The sequence below is a fragment of the Coregonus lavaretus genome (genome assembly GCF_964263955.1).
Source record: "Coregonus lavaretus genome assembly, chromosome: 7".
NCBI classification, from domain to species: domain Eukaryota; kingdom Metazoa; phylum Chordata; class Actinopteri; order Salmoniformes; family Salmonidae; genus Coregonus; species Coregonus lavaretus.
The window spans coordinates 15,304,910-15,323,134 of record NC_139994.1 but is presented as its reverse complement, the minus strand read 5'-3'; the positions used below and the strand labels follow the sequence as shown (position 1 = coordinate 15,323,134).

General features: G+C 43.8%; 1 protein-coding gene across 1 annotated transcript in view; it reads left to right on the top strand.

Annotated features, from left to right (window-relative positions):
• LOC311131898 (triple functional domain protein-like) overlaps positions 1-18,225 on the top strand; it is a 101,877-nt gene extending 83,652 nt beyond the window's left edge. The window contains exons 53-57 of the mRNA XM_084165014.1: positions 14,135-14,256; positions 14,443-14,521; positions 14,623-14,823; positions 15,066-15,204; positions 15,408-18,225. Of these exons, the coding sequence (XP_084021140.1) occupies positions 14,135-14,256; positions 14,443-14,521; positions 14,623-14,823; positions 15,066-15,204; positions 15,408-15,980 (1,114 nt within the window). The 3' untranslated portion in view covers positions 15,981-18,225. The remainder of the gene's footprint in view (positions 1-14,134; positions 14,257-14,442; positions 14,522-14,622; positions 14,824-15,065; positions 15,205-15,407) is intronic.

Sequence of the window (18,225 nt, the reverse complement as noted above, 5' to 3'; positions counted from 1 at the left end):
ACTCATCACAAACCATTTCAATTGGTTTGATGTCGGGGGATTGTGGAGGCAAGCCATCTGATGCAGCACTCCATCACTCTCCTTCAGGGTAAAATAGCCCTTACACAGCCTGGAGGTGTGTTGGGTCATAGTCCTGTTGAAAAACAAATGATAGTCCCACTAAGCCCAAACCAGATGGGATGGCTTATCGCTGCAGAATGCTGTGGTAGCCATGCTGGTTAATTGTGCCTTGAATTCTAAATAAATCACAGACAGTGTCACCAGCAAAGCACCCCCACACCATAACACCTCCTCCTCCATGCTTTATGGTGGGAAATACACATGCGGAGATCATCCGTTCACCCACACTGCGTCTCACAAAGACACTGTGGTTAGAACCAAAGATCTCAAATTTGTACTCCAGACCAAATTACTAATTTCCACCGGTCTAATGTCCATTGCTCGTGTTCCTTGGCCCAAGCAGTCCCCTCTGAACAGTTGATGTGTCTGTGACTTGAACTCTGTGAAGTATTTATTTGGGCTGCAATTTCTGAGGCTGGTAACTTATGAACTTATCCTCTGCAGCAGAGACAATTTCATCATAGCGCTTGATGGTTTTTGCGACTGCACTTGAAGAAACGTTCAAAGTTCTTAATGTTCCGTATTGACTGACCTTCATGTCTTAAAGTAATGATGGACTGTCGTTTCTCTTTGCTTATTTGAGCTGTTCTTGCAATAATATGGACTTGGTCTTTTACCAAATAGGGCTATCTTCTGTATACCCCCCCTACCTTGTCACAACACAGCTGATTGGCTCAAACGCATTAAGAAGGAAATACATTTCACAAATGAACTTCTAAGAAGGCACGCCTGTTAATTGAAATGCTTTCCAGGTGACTAACTCATGAAGCTGGTTGAGAGAATGCCAAGAGTGTGCAAAGCTGTCATCAAGGCAAAGGGTGGCTATTTGAAGAATCTCAAATATTAAACAGTCTGAGATATGGCTTTTTCTTTGCAACTCTGCCTAGAAGGTCAGCATCCAGGAGTCGCCTCTTCACTGTTGAAGTTGAGAATGGTGTTTTGCGGGTACTATTTAATGAAGCTGCCAGTTGAGGACCTGTGAGGCGTCTGTTTCTCAAATTAGACACTAATGTATTTGTCCTCTTGCTCAGTTGTGCACCGGGGCCTCTCACTCCTCTTTCTATTCTGGTTAGTGCTAGTTTGCGCTGTTCTGTGAAGGGAGTAGTACACAGCGTTGTACGAGATCTTCAGTTTCTTGGCAATTTCTCGCATGGATTAGCCTTCCTTTCTCAGAACAATAATAGACTGACGAATTTCAGAAGAAAGTTATTTGTTTCTGGCCATTTTGAGCCTGTAATCGAACCCACAATTGCTAATGCTCCAGATACTCAACTAGTCTCAAGAAGGCCAGTTTTTTATTGCTTCTTTAATCAGCACAACAGTTTTCAGCTGTGCTACCATAATTGCAAAAGGGTTTTCTAATGATCAATTAGCCTTTTAAAAATGATAAACTTGGATTAGCAAACACAACGTGCCATTGGAACACAGGACTGATGGTTGCTGATAATGGGCCTCTGTACGCCAATGTACAGTTGAAGTCGGAAGTTTACATACACTTAGGTTGGAGTCATTAAAACTCGTTTTTTCAACCACTCCACAAATGTCTTGTTAACAAACTATAGTTTTGGCAAGTCTACTTTGTGCATGACACAAGTAATTTTTACAACAATTGTTTACAGACAGATTATTTCACTTATAATTCACTGTATCACAATTCCAGTGGGTCAGAAGTTTACATACACTTTTTAGAAGCTTCTGATAGGCTAATTGACATAATTTGAGTAAATTGGAGGTGTACCTGTGGATGTATTTCAAGGCCTACCTTCAAACACAGTGCCTCTTTGCTTGACATCATGGGAAAATCAATAGATATCAGCCAAGACCTCAGAAAAAAAATGGTAGACCTCCACAAGTCTGGTTCATCCTTGGGAGCAATTTCCAAATGCCTGAAGGTACCCCGTTCATCTGTACAAACAATAGTACGCAAGTATAAACACCATGGGACCACGCAGCCGTCATACCACTCAGGAAGGAGATGCGTTCTGTCTCCTAGAGATGAACGTACTTTGGTGCGAAAAGTGCAAATCAATCCCAGAACAACAGCAAAGGACCTTGTGAAGACGCTGGAGGAAACAGGTACAAAAGTATCTATATCCACAGTAAAACGAGTCCTATATCGACATAACCTGAAAGGCCGCTCAGCAAGGAAGAAGCCACTGCTCCAAAACTGCCATTAAAAAGCCAGACTACGGTTTGCAACTGCACATGGGGACAAAGATCATACTTTTTGGAGAAATGTCCTCTGGTCTGATGAAACAAAAATAGAACTGTTTTGCCATAATGACCATCGTTATGTTTGGAGGAAAAAGGGGGTTGCTTGCAAGCCGAAGAACACCATCCCAACCGTGAGGCACGGGGGTGGCAGCATCATGCTGTGGGGGTGCTTTACTGCAGGAGGGACTGGTGCACTTCACAAAATAGATGGCATCATGAGGAAGGAAAACTATGTGGATATATTGAAGCAACATCTCAAGACATCAGTCAGGAAGTTAAAGCTTGGTCGCAAATGGGTCTTCCAAATGGACAAAGACCCCAAGCATACTTCCAAAGTTATGGCTTAAGGACAACAAAGTCAAGGTATTGGAGTGGCCATCACAAAGCCCTGACCTCAATCCTATAGAAAATGTGTGGGCAGAACTGAAAAAGCGTGTGCGAGCAAGGAGGCCTACTAACCTGACTCAGTTACACCAGCTATGTCAGGAGGAATGGGCCAAAATTCACAAGTTAAACAATTTAAAGGCAATGCTGCCAAATACTAATTGAGTGTACGTAAACGTTTGTGATGAAAGAAATAAAAGCTGAAATAAATCATTCTCTCTACTATTATTCTGACATTTTACTTTCTTAGAATAAAGTGGTGATCCTAACTGACCTAAGACAGGGCATTTTTTCTAGGATTAAATGTCAGGAATTGTGAAAAACTGAGTTTAAATGTATTTAGCTAAGGTGTATGTAAACTTCTGACTTCAACTGTAGATATTCCATAAAAAATCTGCCAATCCCAGCTACAATAGCCATTTACAACATTAATAATATCTACACTGTATTTCTGATCAATTTGATGTTATTTTAATGGACATTTCTAAGTGACCCCAAACTTTTTGAACGGTAGTGTATATACATATCCTTAAAAAAAAAAAAAAAAAATCCCTTTATTACTTTCCAACCCCACCACCCCTCCCCTAATTGGAGTAAACTAGTGAACAACAACGCTTAGGTCTCTACTTCCAGTTTATACATACTATATACATTTTATGGACACAATTATGTTTGTTTTTACTCCTGAACTTCCTCTACCCTCAACCTCTCCGATCATTTTCATGATGTCCATCCGATTTTCTTCTACAGTGGGGAAAAAAAGTATTTAGTCAGCCACCAATTGTGCAAGTTCTCCCACTTAAAAAGATGAGAGAGGCCTGTAATTTTCATCATAGGTACAAGTCAACTAGGACAGACAAAATGAGGGGAAAAAAATCCAGAAAATCACATTGTAGGATTTTTAATGAATTTATTTGCAAATTATGGTGGAAAATAAGTATTTGGTCAATAACAAAAGTTTCTCAATACTTTGTTATATACCCTTTGTTGGCAATGACACAGGTCAAACGTTTTCTGTAAGTCTTCACAAGGTTGTCACACACTGTTGCTGGTATTTTGGCCCATTCCTCCATGCAGATCTCCTCTAAAGCAGTGATGTTTTGGGGCTGTCGCTGGGCAACACAGACTTTCAACTCCCTCCAAAGATTTTCTATGGGGTTGAGATCTGGAGACTGGCTAGGCCACTCCAGGACCTTGAAATGCTTCGTACGAAGCCACTCCTTCGTTGCCCGGGCGGTGTGTTTGGGATCATTGTCATGCTGAAAGACCCAGCCACGTTTCATCTTCAATGCCCTTGCTGACGGAAGGAGGTTTTCACTCAAAATCTCACGATACATGGCCCCATTCATTCTTTCCTTTACACGGATCAGTCGTCCTGGTCCCTTTGCAGAAAAACAGCCCCAAAGCATGATGTTTCCACCCCCATGCTTCACAGTAGGTATGGTGTTCTTTGGATGCAACTCAGCATTCTTTGTCCTCCAAACACGACGAGTTGAGTTTTTACCAAAAAGTTATATTTAGGTTTCATATGACATTCTCCCAATCCTCTTCTGGATCATCCAAATGCACTCTAGCAAACTTCAGACGGGCCTGGACATGTACTGGCTTAAGCAGGGGGACACGTCTTGCACTGCAGGATTTGAGTCCCTGGCGGCGTAGTGTGTTACTGATGGTAGGCTTTGTTACTTTGGTCCCAGCTCTCTGCAGGTCATTCACTAGGTCCCCCCGTGTGGTTCTGGGATTTTTGCTCACCGTTCTTGTGATCATTTTGACCCCACGGGGTGAGATCTTGTGTGGAGCCCCAGATCGAGGGAGATTATCAGTGGTCTTGTATGTCTTCCATTTCCCAATAATTGCTCCCACAGTTGATTTCTTCAAACCAAGCTGCTTACCTATTGCATATTCAGTCTTCCCAGCCTGGTGCAGGTCTACAATTTTGTTTCTGGTGTCCTTTGACAGCTCTTTGGTCTTTGCCATAGTGGAGTTTGGAGTGTGACTGTTTGAGGTTGTGAACAGGTGTCTTTTATACTGATAACAAGTTCAAACAGGTGCCATTAATACAGGTAACAAGTGAAGGACAGAGGAGCCTCTTAAAGAAGAAGTTACAGGTCTATGAGAGCCAGAAATCTTGCTTGTTTGTAGGTGACCAAATACTTATTTTCCACCATAATTTGCAAATAAATTCATTAAAAATCCTACAGTGATTTTCTGGATTTTTTTTTCTCAATTTGTCTGTCATAGTTGACGTGTACCTATGATGAAAATTACAGGCCTCTCTCATCTTTTTAAGTGGGAGAACTTGCACAATTGGTGGCTGACTAAATACTTTTTTCCCCCACTGTATATCCCATATCTTTAAAAAAATAATGTTTTTTTTTAATCAATTAGTATATTTGAGTTCAACCACAATATTTGTTCTGTCGTTTCTGGAGGATTAAATTGAAATTGCAACCAACTTTCTATGGCTTGCTTTAGAAATCGTGATATTTGGGAGATTATTTCCTTTTCAAATAACTGAAAGTGAGATGGTCCTCTCTTTGTAGCTATGTTTTTTATTTGTATTGGTCAAACCACAACTGAGCGAGCCAAATAAAACCTTTTGGTTGTACTCAATCTCTGACACTAACACCTCTATTTCAGTCTCTGAAAAGTTTTGCAAACAATTATTTGCATTTTCTGGTTGCGCGGTGGTATTTCATGGTATGGCGCAATACTGTATATTCCCCATGGGCTTTAAAGGGATGAATTTGACCATATATGGTTAATTAGGAGCGTTTCGAAATGCAAATAGTAAAGTTCGTGCACGAGCACTGTGGCTGAGAACAACACCGTCATAGGATGCCACCTTTCCAACAAGTCACTTCGTAAAATTTCTGTCCTGCTAGAGCTGTCCCAGTCAACTGTAAGTACTGTTATTTTCAAGTGGAAACGTCTAGGAGCAACAACGGCTCAGCCACAAACTGGTAGGCCACACAAGCTCACAGAACGAGACTGCTGAGTGCTGAAGCGCGTAGTGCGTAAAAATCATCTGTCGTTGGTTGCAACACTCACTACCGAGTTCCAAACTGCATCTGGAAGCAATGTTAGCACAATAACTGTTCGTCGGGAGCTTCATAAAATGGGTTTCCATGGCCGAGCACCCGCACACAAGCCTAAGATCACCATGCGCAATGTCAAGCATCGGCTGGAGTAGTGTAAAGCTCAGCGCCATTGGACTCAGGAGCAGTGGAAACGCGTTCTCTGGAGTGATGAATCACGCGTCACCATCTGGCAGTCCGACAGACGAATCCGGGTTTGGCGCATGCCAGGAGAATGCTACCTGCCCCAATGCATAGTGCCAACTGTAAAGTTTGTTGGAGGAGGAATAATGGTCTGAGGCTGTTTTTCATGGTTCGGGCTAGACCCCTTAGTTCCAGTGAAAGGAAATCTTAACGCTACAGAATACAATTACATTCTAGACGATTCTGTGCTTCCAACTTTGTGGCAACAGTTTGGGGAAGGCCCTTTCCTGTTTCAGCATGACAATGCCCCCGTGCACAAAGCGAGGTCCATACAGAAATGGTTTGTCGAGATCGGTGTGGAAGAACTTGACTGGCCTGCACAGAGCCCTGACCTCAACCCCATCGAACACCTTTGGAATGAATTGGAACTCCAACTGCGAGCCAGGCCTAATCGGCCATCATCAGTGCCCGACATTACTAATGCTCTTGTGGCTGAATGGAAGCAAGTCCCATCAACAATTTTCCAACATCAAGTGGGAAGCCTTCCCAGAAGAATGGAGGCTGTTATAGCAGCAAAGGGAAAACCAACTCCATATTAATGCCCATGATTTTGGAATGAGATGTTTGACGAGGTTGTGTCCACATACTATTAGCCAACGTTCAATCATTTGTAAATAAATTGAATGACCTAAGATCAAGGTTATCCTACCAACGAGACATTAAAAACTGTAATATCTTATGTTTCACCGAATTGTGGCTGAACGACGACATGGATAACATACAGCTGGCGGGATATACGCTTCATCGGCAGGATAGAACGGCTGACTCTGGTAAGACAAGGGGTGGCGGTCTGTGTATATTTGTAAACAACAGCTGGTGCATAAAATCTAATATTAAGGAAGTCTCAAGGTTTTGCTCGCCTGAGGTAGAGTATCTCATGATAAGCTGTAGATCACACTATTTACCAAGAGAGTTTTCATCTATATTTTTCGTAGTTGTCTATTTACCACCACAAACCGATGCTGGCACTAAGATTGCACTCAATGAGCTGTATAGGGCCATAAGCAAACAGGAAAACACTCATCCAGAGGCAGCGTTCCTAGTGGCCGGGGACTTTAATGCAGGGAAACTAAAATCCGTACTACCGAATTTCTACCAGCGTGTTGAATGTGCAACCAGAGAAAAAAAAACTCCAGACCACCTTTACTCCACACACAGAGACACATACAAAGCTCTCTCTCGCCCTCCATTTGGCAAATCTGACTATAACTATATCCTCCTGATTCCTGCTTATAAGCAATCACTAAAGCAGGAAGCACCAGTGACTCGGTTAATAAGGAAGTGGTCAGATGACGCAGATGCTAAACTACAGGACTGTTTTGCTAGCACAGACTGGAATATGTTCTGGGATTCTTACGATAGCATTGAGGAGTACACCACATCAGTCACTGGCTTCATCAATAAGTGCATCAACGACATTGTCCCCACAGTGACCGTACGTACATACCCCAACCAGAAGCCATGGATTACAGGCAACATCCACACTGAGCTAAAGGGTAGAGCTGCCGCTTTCAAGGAGCGGGACTCTAACCCGGACGCTTATAAGAAATCCAGCTATGCACTCCGACGAACCATCAAACAGGCAAAGAGTCAATACAGGACTAAGATTGAATCGTACTACACCGGCTCCGATGCTCGTCGGATTTGGCAGGGCTTGCAAACTATTACAGACTACAAAGAGAAGCACAGCCACGAGCTGCCCAGTGACACAAGCCTACCAGACGAGCTAAATCCCTTCTATGCTCGCTTCGAGGCAAGCAACACTGAAGCATGCATGAGAGCATCAGCTGTTCCGGATGACTATGTGATCACGCTCTCCGTAGCCGATGTGAGTAAGACTTTTAAGCAGGTCAACATTCACAAGGCCGCAGGACCAGACGGATTACCAGGACGTGTACTCCGAGCATGCGCTGACCAACTGGCAAGTGTCTTCACTGACATTTTCCTGACTGAGTCTGTAATACTAACATGTTTCAAGCAGACCACTATAGTCCCTGTGCCCAAGAACATTAACATAACCTGCCTAAATGACTACCGACCAGTAGCACTCACATCTGTAGCCATGAAGTGCTTTGAAAGGCTGGTCATGGCTCACATCAACACCATTATCCCAGAAACCCTAGACCCACTCCAGTTTGCATACCGCCCCAACAGATCCACAGATGATGCAATCTTTATTGCACTACAGACTGCCCTTTCCCACCTGGACAAGAGGAACACCTACGTGAGAATGCTATTCATTGACTACAGTTCAGCGTTCAACACCATAGCCTCAAAGCTCATCACAAAGCTAAGGACCCTGGGACTAAACACCTCCCTTTGCAACTGGATCCTGGACTTCCTGACGGGCCGCCCCCAGGTGGTAAGGGTAGGTAACAACACATCTGCCACGCTGATCCTCAACACGGGGCCCCTCAGGGGTGCGTGCTCAGTCCCCTCCTGTACTCCCATCATTAAGTTTGCCAACGACACAACAGTGGAACAGCTAATCATGGCTACCCGGACTATTTGCATTGTACACCCCACCCCACCCCCTCTTTTACTCTGCTGCTACTCTGTTTATTATCTATGCATAGTCACTTTAACTCTACCCACATGTACAGTGAGGGGGAAAAAAGTATTTGATCCCCTGCTGATTTTGTACGTTTGCCCACTGACAAATAAATGATCAGTCTATAATTTAAATGGTAGGTTTATTTGAACAGTGAGAGACAGAATAACAACAAAAGAATCCAGAAAAACACATGTCAAAAATGTTATAAATTGATTAGCATTTCAAATGAGGAAAATAAGTATTTGACCCCCTCTCAATCAGAAAGATTTCTGGCTCCCAGGTGTCTTTTATACAGGTAACGAGCTGAGATTAGGAGCACACTCTTAAAAGGAGCGCTCCTAATCTCACCTTGTTACCTGTATAAAAGACACCTGTCCACAGAAGCAATCAATCAATCAGATTCCAAACTCTCCACCATGGCCAAGACCAAAGAGCTCTCCAAGGATGTCAGGGACAAGATTGTAGACCTACACAAGGCTGGAATGAGCTACAAGACCATCGCCAAGCAGCTTGGTGAGAAGGTGACAACAGTTGGTGTGATTATTCGCAAATGGAAGAAACACGAACTGTCAATCTCCCTCGGCCTGGGGCTCCATGCAAGATCTCACCTCGTGGAGTTGCAATGATCATGAGAACGGTGAGGAATCAGCCCAGAACTACACAGGAGGATCTTGTCAATGATCTCAAGGCAGCTGGGACCATAGTCACCAAGAAAACAATTGGTAACATACTACGCCGTGAAGGACTGAAATCCTGCAGCACCTGCAAGGTCCCCCTGCTCAAGAAAGCACATATACAGGCCCGTCTGAAGTTTGCCAATGAACATCTGAATGATTCAGAGGAGAACTGGGTGAAAGTGTTGTGGTCAGATGAGACCTAAATTGAGCTTTTTGTTATCAACTCAACTCGCTGTGTTTGGAGGAGGAGGAATGCTGCCTATGACCCCAAGAACACCATCCCCACCGTCAAACATGGAGGTGGAAACATTATGCTTTGGGGGTGTTTTTCTGCTAAAGGGACTTCACCGCATCAAAGGGACGATGGACGGGGTCATGTACCGTCAAATATTGGGTGAGAACCTCCTTCCCTCAGCCAGGGCATTGAAAATGGGTCATGGATGGGTGTTCCAGCATGACAATGACCCAAATCACACGGCCAAGGCAACAAAGGAGTGGCTCAAGAAGAAGCACATTAAGGTCCTGGAGTGGCCTAGCCAGTCTCCAGACCTTAATCCCATAGAAACTCTGTGGAGGGAGCTGAAGGTTCGAGTTGCCAAACACCAGCCTCGAAACCTTAATGACTTGGAGAAAATCTGCAAACAGGAGTGGGACAAAATCCCTCCTGAGATGTGTGCAAACCTGGTGGCCAACTACAAGAAACGTCTGACCTCTGTGATTGCCAACAAGGGTTTTGCCACCAAGTACTAAGTAATGTTTTGCAGAGGGGTCAAATACTTATTTCCCTCATTAAAATGCAAATCAATTCATAACATTTTTGAAATGTGTTTTTCTGGATTGTTTTGTTGTTATTCTGTCTCTCACTGTTCAAATAAACCTACCATTTAAAATTATAGACTGATCATTTCTTTGTCACTGGGCAAACGTACAAAATCAGCAGGGGATCAAATACTTTCTTCCCTCACTGTACATACTACCTCAATTACCTCGACTAACCGGTGCCCCCGCACATTGACTCTGTACCGGTACCCCCTGTTTGTAGCCTCCCTACTGTTATTTTATTTTACTAATGCTCTTTCATTATTTGCTATTTTTATTTTTTACCTAACCCTTTTTTTATTTTCTTAAAACTGCATTGTTGTTTAAGGGCTTGTAAGTAAGCATTTCACTGTAAGGTCTACACCTGTTGTATTCGGCGCATGTGGCAAATACGATTTGATATAGTGTATTTTAGAATAGTTTATATGCAATATTGATAAATGAGGGCCCTTGCAGATAATTTTACAGTGCCTTCGGAAAGTATTCAGACCCCTTGACCTTTTCCACATTTTGTTAAGTTACAGCCTTATTTTAAAATTGATTAAATAAATAAAAATCCTCAGCAATCTACACACAATACCCCATAATGACAAAGCAAAAGCAGGTTTTTAGAAATTTTGCAAATTTATAAAAATAATAAAACAAATACCTTATTTACATAAGTATTCAGACCCTTTGCTATGAGACTCGAAATTGAGCTCAGGTGCATCCTGTTTCAATTGATCATCGTTGAGATGTTTCTACAACTTGATTGGAGTCCACCTGTGGAAAATTCAATTGATTGGACATGATTTGGATAGGGACACACCTGTCTATACAGTGGGGAGAACAAGTATTTGATACACTGCTGATTTTGCAGGTTTTCCTACTCTAGAAGCATGTAGAGGTCTGTAATTTTTATCATAGGTACACTTCAACTGTGAGAGACGGAATCTAAATCAAAACTCCAGAAAATCACATTGTATGATTTTTAAGTAATTAATTTGCATTTTATTGCATGACATAAGTATTTGATACATCAGAAAAGCAGAACTTAATATTTTGTACAGACACCTTTGTTTGCAATTACAGAGTTCATACGTTTCCTGTAGGTCTTGACCAGGTTTGCACACACTGCAGCAGGGATTTTGGCCCACTCCTCCATACAGACCTTCTCCAGATCTTTCAGGTTTCGGGGCTGTCGCTGGGCAATACGGACTTTCAGCTCCCTCCAAAGATTTTCTATTGGGTTCAGGTCTGGAGACTGGCTAGGCCACTCCAGGACCTTGAGATGCTTCTTACGGAGCCACTCCTTAGTTGCCCTGGCTGTGTGTTTCGGGTCGTTGTCATGCCGGAAGACTCAGCCATGACCCATTTTCAATGCTCTTACTGAGGGAAGGAGGTTGTTTGCCAAGATCTCGCGATACATGGCCCCATACATCCTCCCCTCAATACGGTGCAGTCGTCCTGTCCCCTTTGCAGAAAAGCATCCCCAAAGAATGATGTTTCCACCTCCATGCATCACGGTTGGGATGGTGTTCTTGGGGTTGTACTCATCCTTCTTCTTCCTCCAAACACGGCGAGTGGAATTTAGACCAAAAAGCTCAATTTTTGTCTCATCAGACCACATGACCTTCTCCCATTCCTCCTCTGGATCATCCAGATGGTCATTGGCAAACTTCAGACGGGCCTGGACATGCGCTGGCTTGAGCAGGGGGACCTTGCGTGCGCTGCAGGATTATAATCCATGACGGCGTAGTGTGTTACTAATGGTTTTCTTTGAGACTGTGGTCCCAGCTCTCTTCAGGTCATTGACCAGGTCCTGCCGTGTAGTTCTGGGCTGATCCCTCACCTTCCTCACGATCATTGATGCCCCACGAGGTGAGATCTTGCATGGAGCCCCAGACCGAGGGTGATTGACCGTCATCTTGAACTTCTTCCATTTTCTAATAATTGCGCCAACAGTTGTTGCCTTCTCACCAAGCTGCTTGCCTATTGTCCTGTAGCCCATCCCTTCCTTGTGCAGGTCTACAATTTATCCCTGATGTCCTTACACAGCTCTCTGGTCTTGGCCATTGTGGAGAGGTTGGAGTCTGTTTGATTGAGTGTGTGGACAGGTGTCTTTTATACAGGTAACGAGTTCAAACAGGTGCAGTTAATACAGGTAATGAGTGGAGAACAGGAGGGCTTCTTAAAGAAAAACTAACAGGTCTTTGAGAGCCAGAATTCTTACTGGTTGGTAGGTAATCAAATACTTATGTCATGCAATAAAATGCAAATTAATTACTTAAAAATCATACAATGTGATTTTCTGGATTTTTGTTTTAGATTCCGCCTCTCACAGTTGAAGTGTACCTATGATAAAAATGACAGACCTCTGCATGCTTTATAAGTAGGAAAACCTGCAAAATTTGCAGTGTATCAAATACTTGTTCTCCCCACTGTATAAGGTCCCACAGTTGACAGTGCATGTCAGAGCGGAAACCAAGTCATGCGGTTAAAGGAGTTGTCCGTAGATCTCTGAGACAGGATTGTGTCAAGGCACAGATCTGGGGAAGGGTACCAAAACATTTCTGCAGCATTGAAGGTCCCCAAGAACACTGTAGCCTACATCATTCTTAAATGGAAGACGTTTGGAACCACCAAGACTCTTCCTAGAGCTGGCCGCCCGGCCAAACTGAGAAATTGGGGGAGAGGGGCCTTGGTCAGGGAGGTGACCAATAACCTGATGGTCACTCTGACAGAGCTCTAGAGTTCCTTTGTGGACATGGGAGAACCTTCCAGAAGGACAACCATCTCAGCAGCACTCCACCAATCAGGCCTTTATGGTAGAGTGGCCAGACAGAAGCCACTCCTCAGTAAAAGGCACATGACAGCCCGCTTGGAGTTTGCCAAAAGGCACCGAAAGACTCTCAGACCATGAGAAACAAGATTATCTGGTCTGATCAAACCAAGATTGAACTCTTTGGCCTGAATGCCAAGCGTCACATCTGGAGGAAACCTGGCACCGTCCCTACGGTGAAGCATAGTGGTGGCAGCATCATGCTGTTGGGATGTTTTTCAGCGGCAGGGACTGGGAGACTTGTCAGGATCGAGCCAAAGATGAACGGAGCCAAGTACAGAGAGATCCTTGATGAAAACCTGCTCCAGAGCGCTCAGGACCTCAGACTGAGGCGAAGGTTCACCTTTCAACAGGACAATGACCCTAAGCACACAGTCAAGACAACGCATGAGTGGCTTCGGGACAAGTCTCCAAATGTCCTTGAGTGGCCCAGCCAGAACCCGGACTTGAACCCGATCGAACATATCTGGAGAGACCTGAAAAATAGCTGTGCAGCAACGCTCCCCATCCAACCTGACAGAGCTTGAGAGGATCTGCAGAGAATGAATGGGAGAAACTCCCCAAACACAGGTGTGCCAAGCTTGTAGCGTCATACCCAAGAAGACTCGATGCCGTAATCGCTGCCAAAGGTGCTTCAACAAAGTACTGAGTAAAAGGTCTGAATACTTATGTAAATGTAATATTTCAATTTTTTTATATATCAATTTGCAAAAATGTATAAAAACCTGGTTTTGCTTTGTCATTATGGTGTATTCTGTGTAGATTGATGAGGGGGGGGGGAAACAATTTCATTTAGAATAAGGCAGTAACGTAACAAAATGTGGAAAAAGTCAAGGGGTCTGAATACTTTCCGAAGGGGTAAAGAGATGAGGTAGTCATTCAAAAATCATGTTAAACACTATTATTGCACACGAGTCCATGCAATTTATTATGTAACTTGTTAAGCAAATATTTACTCCTGAACTTATTTAGGTTTGCCATAACAACGTGGTTGAATACGTATTGACTCAAGACATTTCAGGTTTTCATTTTTAATTAATTTGTAAAAAGTTCTAAAAACATATTTCCACTTTGACATTATAGGGTGTTGTGTGTTGGCCAGTGACACAAAATATCAATTTAAATTCAAAATGTGAAAAAGTCAAGGGGTGTGACTACTTTCTGAAAGCATTGTATTATCATATTAAAGTAAATGTATGAACGTGTGTGTGACAGTGAAACGGTAAGGTTATTGACTGTTAAAATGTATAAATGTGTGAGACAGTGAGACTGGCGAGGCGACCCTGAGGATAGTAGGCGTGTCTTCGGAGGACGACGGTGTTTACACCTGCGTCGCCGCTAACGACCTGGGCTCCGTGACATCATCAGCCAGCCTCAGAGTGCTAGGTAAGACACCACACACACACTTGCATAAATACGTGCACACACACACACACACACATTTGCACCAACACATTCCCACAGTACTGTACAGTGTAATCCCACACTCGCATGCTTCTATTTATTTTTCACACACAAACACACACACTCTCTCTCTTTCCCTGTATTTGACTGTATTCCCTGTCTGTGTAGTTGTGTCCAGTGACGGGATCAGGGTGAGCTGGAAGGACAACTTTGAGTCCCACTACACTGAGGTGGCAGAGCTGGGCAGGTACATTACACACCTCTCCTCCTACCACTCCTAGCTGTGTGTGTGTGTGTGTGTGTGTTTCTGTCTGTCTGTTTACCCTATTCTACCTACTCTCTCCATAGAGGCCGGTTCTCTGTGGTCAAGCGTTGCGAACACAAGTCAACTAAACGCACTGTGGCTGTCAAGCTGGTCAATAAGAAACTGATGAAAAGAGACCAGGTGACCCAGGAGCTCAGCCTGCTACAGAGACTACAACACACACACCTGGTCACACTGCTGGACACGTACGAGACCCCCAGCAGCTACGCACTGGTCCTGGAGATGTGAGTTACACATTTACATTACAGTTTAGTCATTTAGCAGACGCTTTTATCCAGAGAGACTTAGTGAGTGCATACATTTACACACACATCACCTGGCGCCTGCACACATACACACACACACTCACACACACACACTTGTAGCAATCGTAGACAGCTACAGATTGGTCCTGGAGATGTGAATACACACACACAGTAACATTTAACATTCTCACAACTCTGCTGCCATCTAAACCTCTCTGCAGGGTTGATCAGGGTCGTCTCCTGGACTACATAGTGAGCTGGGGGAATCTGACTGAGGAGAAAGTGGCCAGCTACCTACGGAACATCCTAGAAGCTTTACATTACCTACACAACTGTAGGATAGCCCATCTGGACTTAAAGGTACTGTTGTAGTCCTCCTCTTCCTCTTCATTCTTTCACTCTCTCCTTTTTGCATTTAGCTCCTATTTATACTCTCTCTCCTCTCTATTCTCTCACTATCTTTCCCCTTCTCTCTTTTCTATACCTCCTATTTATACTCTGTCTCCCTCCCCCATATCGCTCTCCACCTCTCTCCTCCTCCTCCCTTCCTCCTCTTCCTCCAGCCTGAGAACCTGTTGGTGTCCCACACCTCGTCCGGCCAGCCCATGGTCAAACTGACCGACTTCGGGGACGCCGTCCAGCTCAACAGTGCCCACTACATCCACCCTCTCCTGGGCAGCCCCGAGTTCGCCTCCCCCGAGCTGGTCGTGGGGGAGCCCGCCGCACTGACCTCTGACCTCTGGAGCCTAGGGGTTGTGACCTACGTCATCCTGAGCGGGGCGTCTCCCTTCCTGGACGAGAGCGTGGAGGAGACGTGTCTGAACATCTGCCGGCTAGACTTCAGCTTCCCCCACCACTACTTCCAGGGCGTCACCCAGGGAGCCCGGGAGTTCATCTGCCTGCTGCTGAGGGCTGACCCTGCAAGGAGGCCTCCGGCTGGGCTATGTCTGCAGGAGCCCTGGGTTCAGGGCCAGGCCGGGTTAGCAGACGCCCAGGGGCAGGGTAGGGTGGAGGGTGGGTGTCTGGACACGTCTCGCCTTGTGCTGTTCATAGACAGAAGGAAGCACCAGACAGACGCCAAGCCCATCGGAGGGGTACAGAGCTTCCTACAGAGCCGTTTACAACCACAGGCCTGAGCGAGGGATGGAGAGAGATGCCCCCTCCCAACCACTCTAACCCTGGCTGGAAGGATAGGACATTCAGTCCTGGGAGGATGGTGGGAGGAGCTATAGGAGGATGGGATCATTGTAATAGATGGAATGGAATCAATGGAATGGTAGCAAACACATCAAGCACATGGAAACAACGTGTTTGACTCTGTTCCATTGATTCCATTTCAGACATTACAATGAGCCTGTCCTTCTATGGCTCCTCCCACCAGCCTCCTCTGGTCCAGTCCCAAATGGGACTGGGCATCTCGGAGAAAGAAAAGTAAATGAAATTCGCTGATCTCATGCTCTTTCAGATATGTTGTGGTTTAAAAAAAAAAAAAAGTCCTGTGGTCCTTCAACCAATCAAAACATGATGCTTGTAGGCGTAGCGGTCCTTAACCAATCATTTTTCCCCGAGAGAACACACACCGAGTTCTCAGCCAATCAAAACAAGGGTGACATAATGTCCTCAACAGTCTACTGCTGCTTGCTGGTTTACACTCAAACTGATTTTCTAAAAATTAAATAAAAACAGACAAATCGATGGAGTAACTTATTTTTCCTCTATCTTACTGAGTCAATCGATCAACAGAGAGCCTCTTGATCGATCTTTATCGTGTGGAGGATTTTATCCCTGCACAAACAAACAGAGCTTTCAGAGGAGAGTTGCTAAGGAAGAGGGTGTTAGCACACATAGCAACTATCCCTTCCCTTTTGTTTGACAGAGATAGAGTGAGAGAGAGGTTTTGTTTTTGTGCTTTTACAATACATGACTCAAACTGTTGGGACACCTCCTTTCTTAAAGAACCAATACAGAGAGAACATTGTCCACAACTTTTCAAAAACGTGTTTGAAAAAAACCCAAGAAGATTGAAGAAAATGCTCAGCAGTGGAAAGTCGCTACGCTACTTTAGAGCCCGGAGAGGACTCATCCAATGACTGAGCTCCTCCACTTTGTTGAGACAGTTTTATGTCCAATCAGAGCTTTTCAATTGTTGCGCTTACATACTTTAATCTAAGAAACCATGACGACGACCATGTTGCAAGTAACTATAGAGATTCTGCTGACTGCTGCATTGTCTTCACAACAGAAAATAATTATTTGTTTTGTTTTTGCTTTTACTAAAACAAAAATTGTGTTGCGCAGATTTAAGATGTTTAAGCCTTACTTTGTAAATAGACTAACTGCCTTCTGTCCCTCCCGTTTCAAAATGGCTGCCTGCTTTTGAGGATGTTCTAGGAGGCGAGACTAAAGAATCCTGCAAATTAAATGTAGTAGATCGCCAATTGGCAGACCGAGCCTGAGTGGCAGCAGATATAGCCAATCAGAAGGGAAGTGAATGAGGAAGAGGAGGAAGACAGAATACTGTAAATGCACTCACTGTATGTTATGTTTCCCCCATTCTTATCATGTGCAATGTTGCGGTTTTAACATTTGATGCAACTATTTATGAAGACATCTGTTGTACATGTAATAAATGGAGATAAAAGTATGTACTTGGTACTGCAAGCTCCACTGGTGGTAGTCCTCTTTATTTGACCTATAACCCTATTGGGGTGTTAACTTATCACCATAGAATTAGAATGAGTAGAACGGACCTCCTAATTCAGGTCAATGAAGCCATAATGGTTGGACTGGTGGCCATTTTGAGTGTCTCCATAGGACATTGTAATTCTATGGTTATCGCTTCCTAGGTAACCTAACCTTCTGGGGTCGTGCTCTACATGACACTTATCGATGTAGTTGATTTTTGATTTGTTTATTTTCTTCCTGTCTCTCAGAAGAGTCCCAGTGTCCAGTCCCTGATGTTAGGGAAGTATATTGATTTATCTGTTAGGAACACGCAAAACTGGATTTTTCCTTCTAGAAGAGAGTTAGAGAGGGACGCTGTGGGAGAGATGGCGGGAAAGAGAGAGAGGTCCATTGTCAGATCATCTGTACAGTCACATACAATGTCCTTTAATTTATTTATTAATCCATTTTTGTAAAGTTGTACAAAGGTTGTTGAACATGGGAATGTGGACTGGATGTATTATTTTCCTGTTTCTTTTTTTGTCCCAATCTCATCCTATTTTATACATGCATTTTGATTTTTAAATGGTTTATTTCACATTTTGTTTATTTACTTTTGCATGTATATTTCTTTGTACAGAGACCATGAGTGTTTGTGAAATGTATGTCAATATTTTCATTATTTTTGCCATCAATTATTTTGAAATTAAACATGGA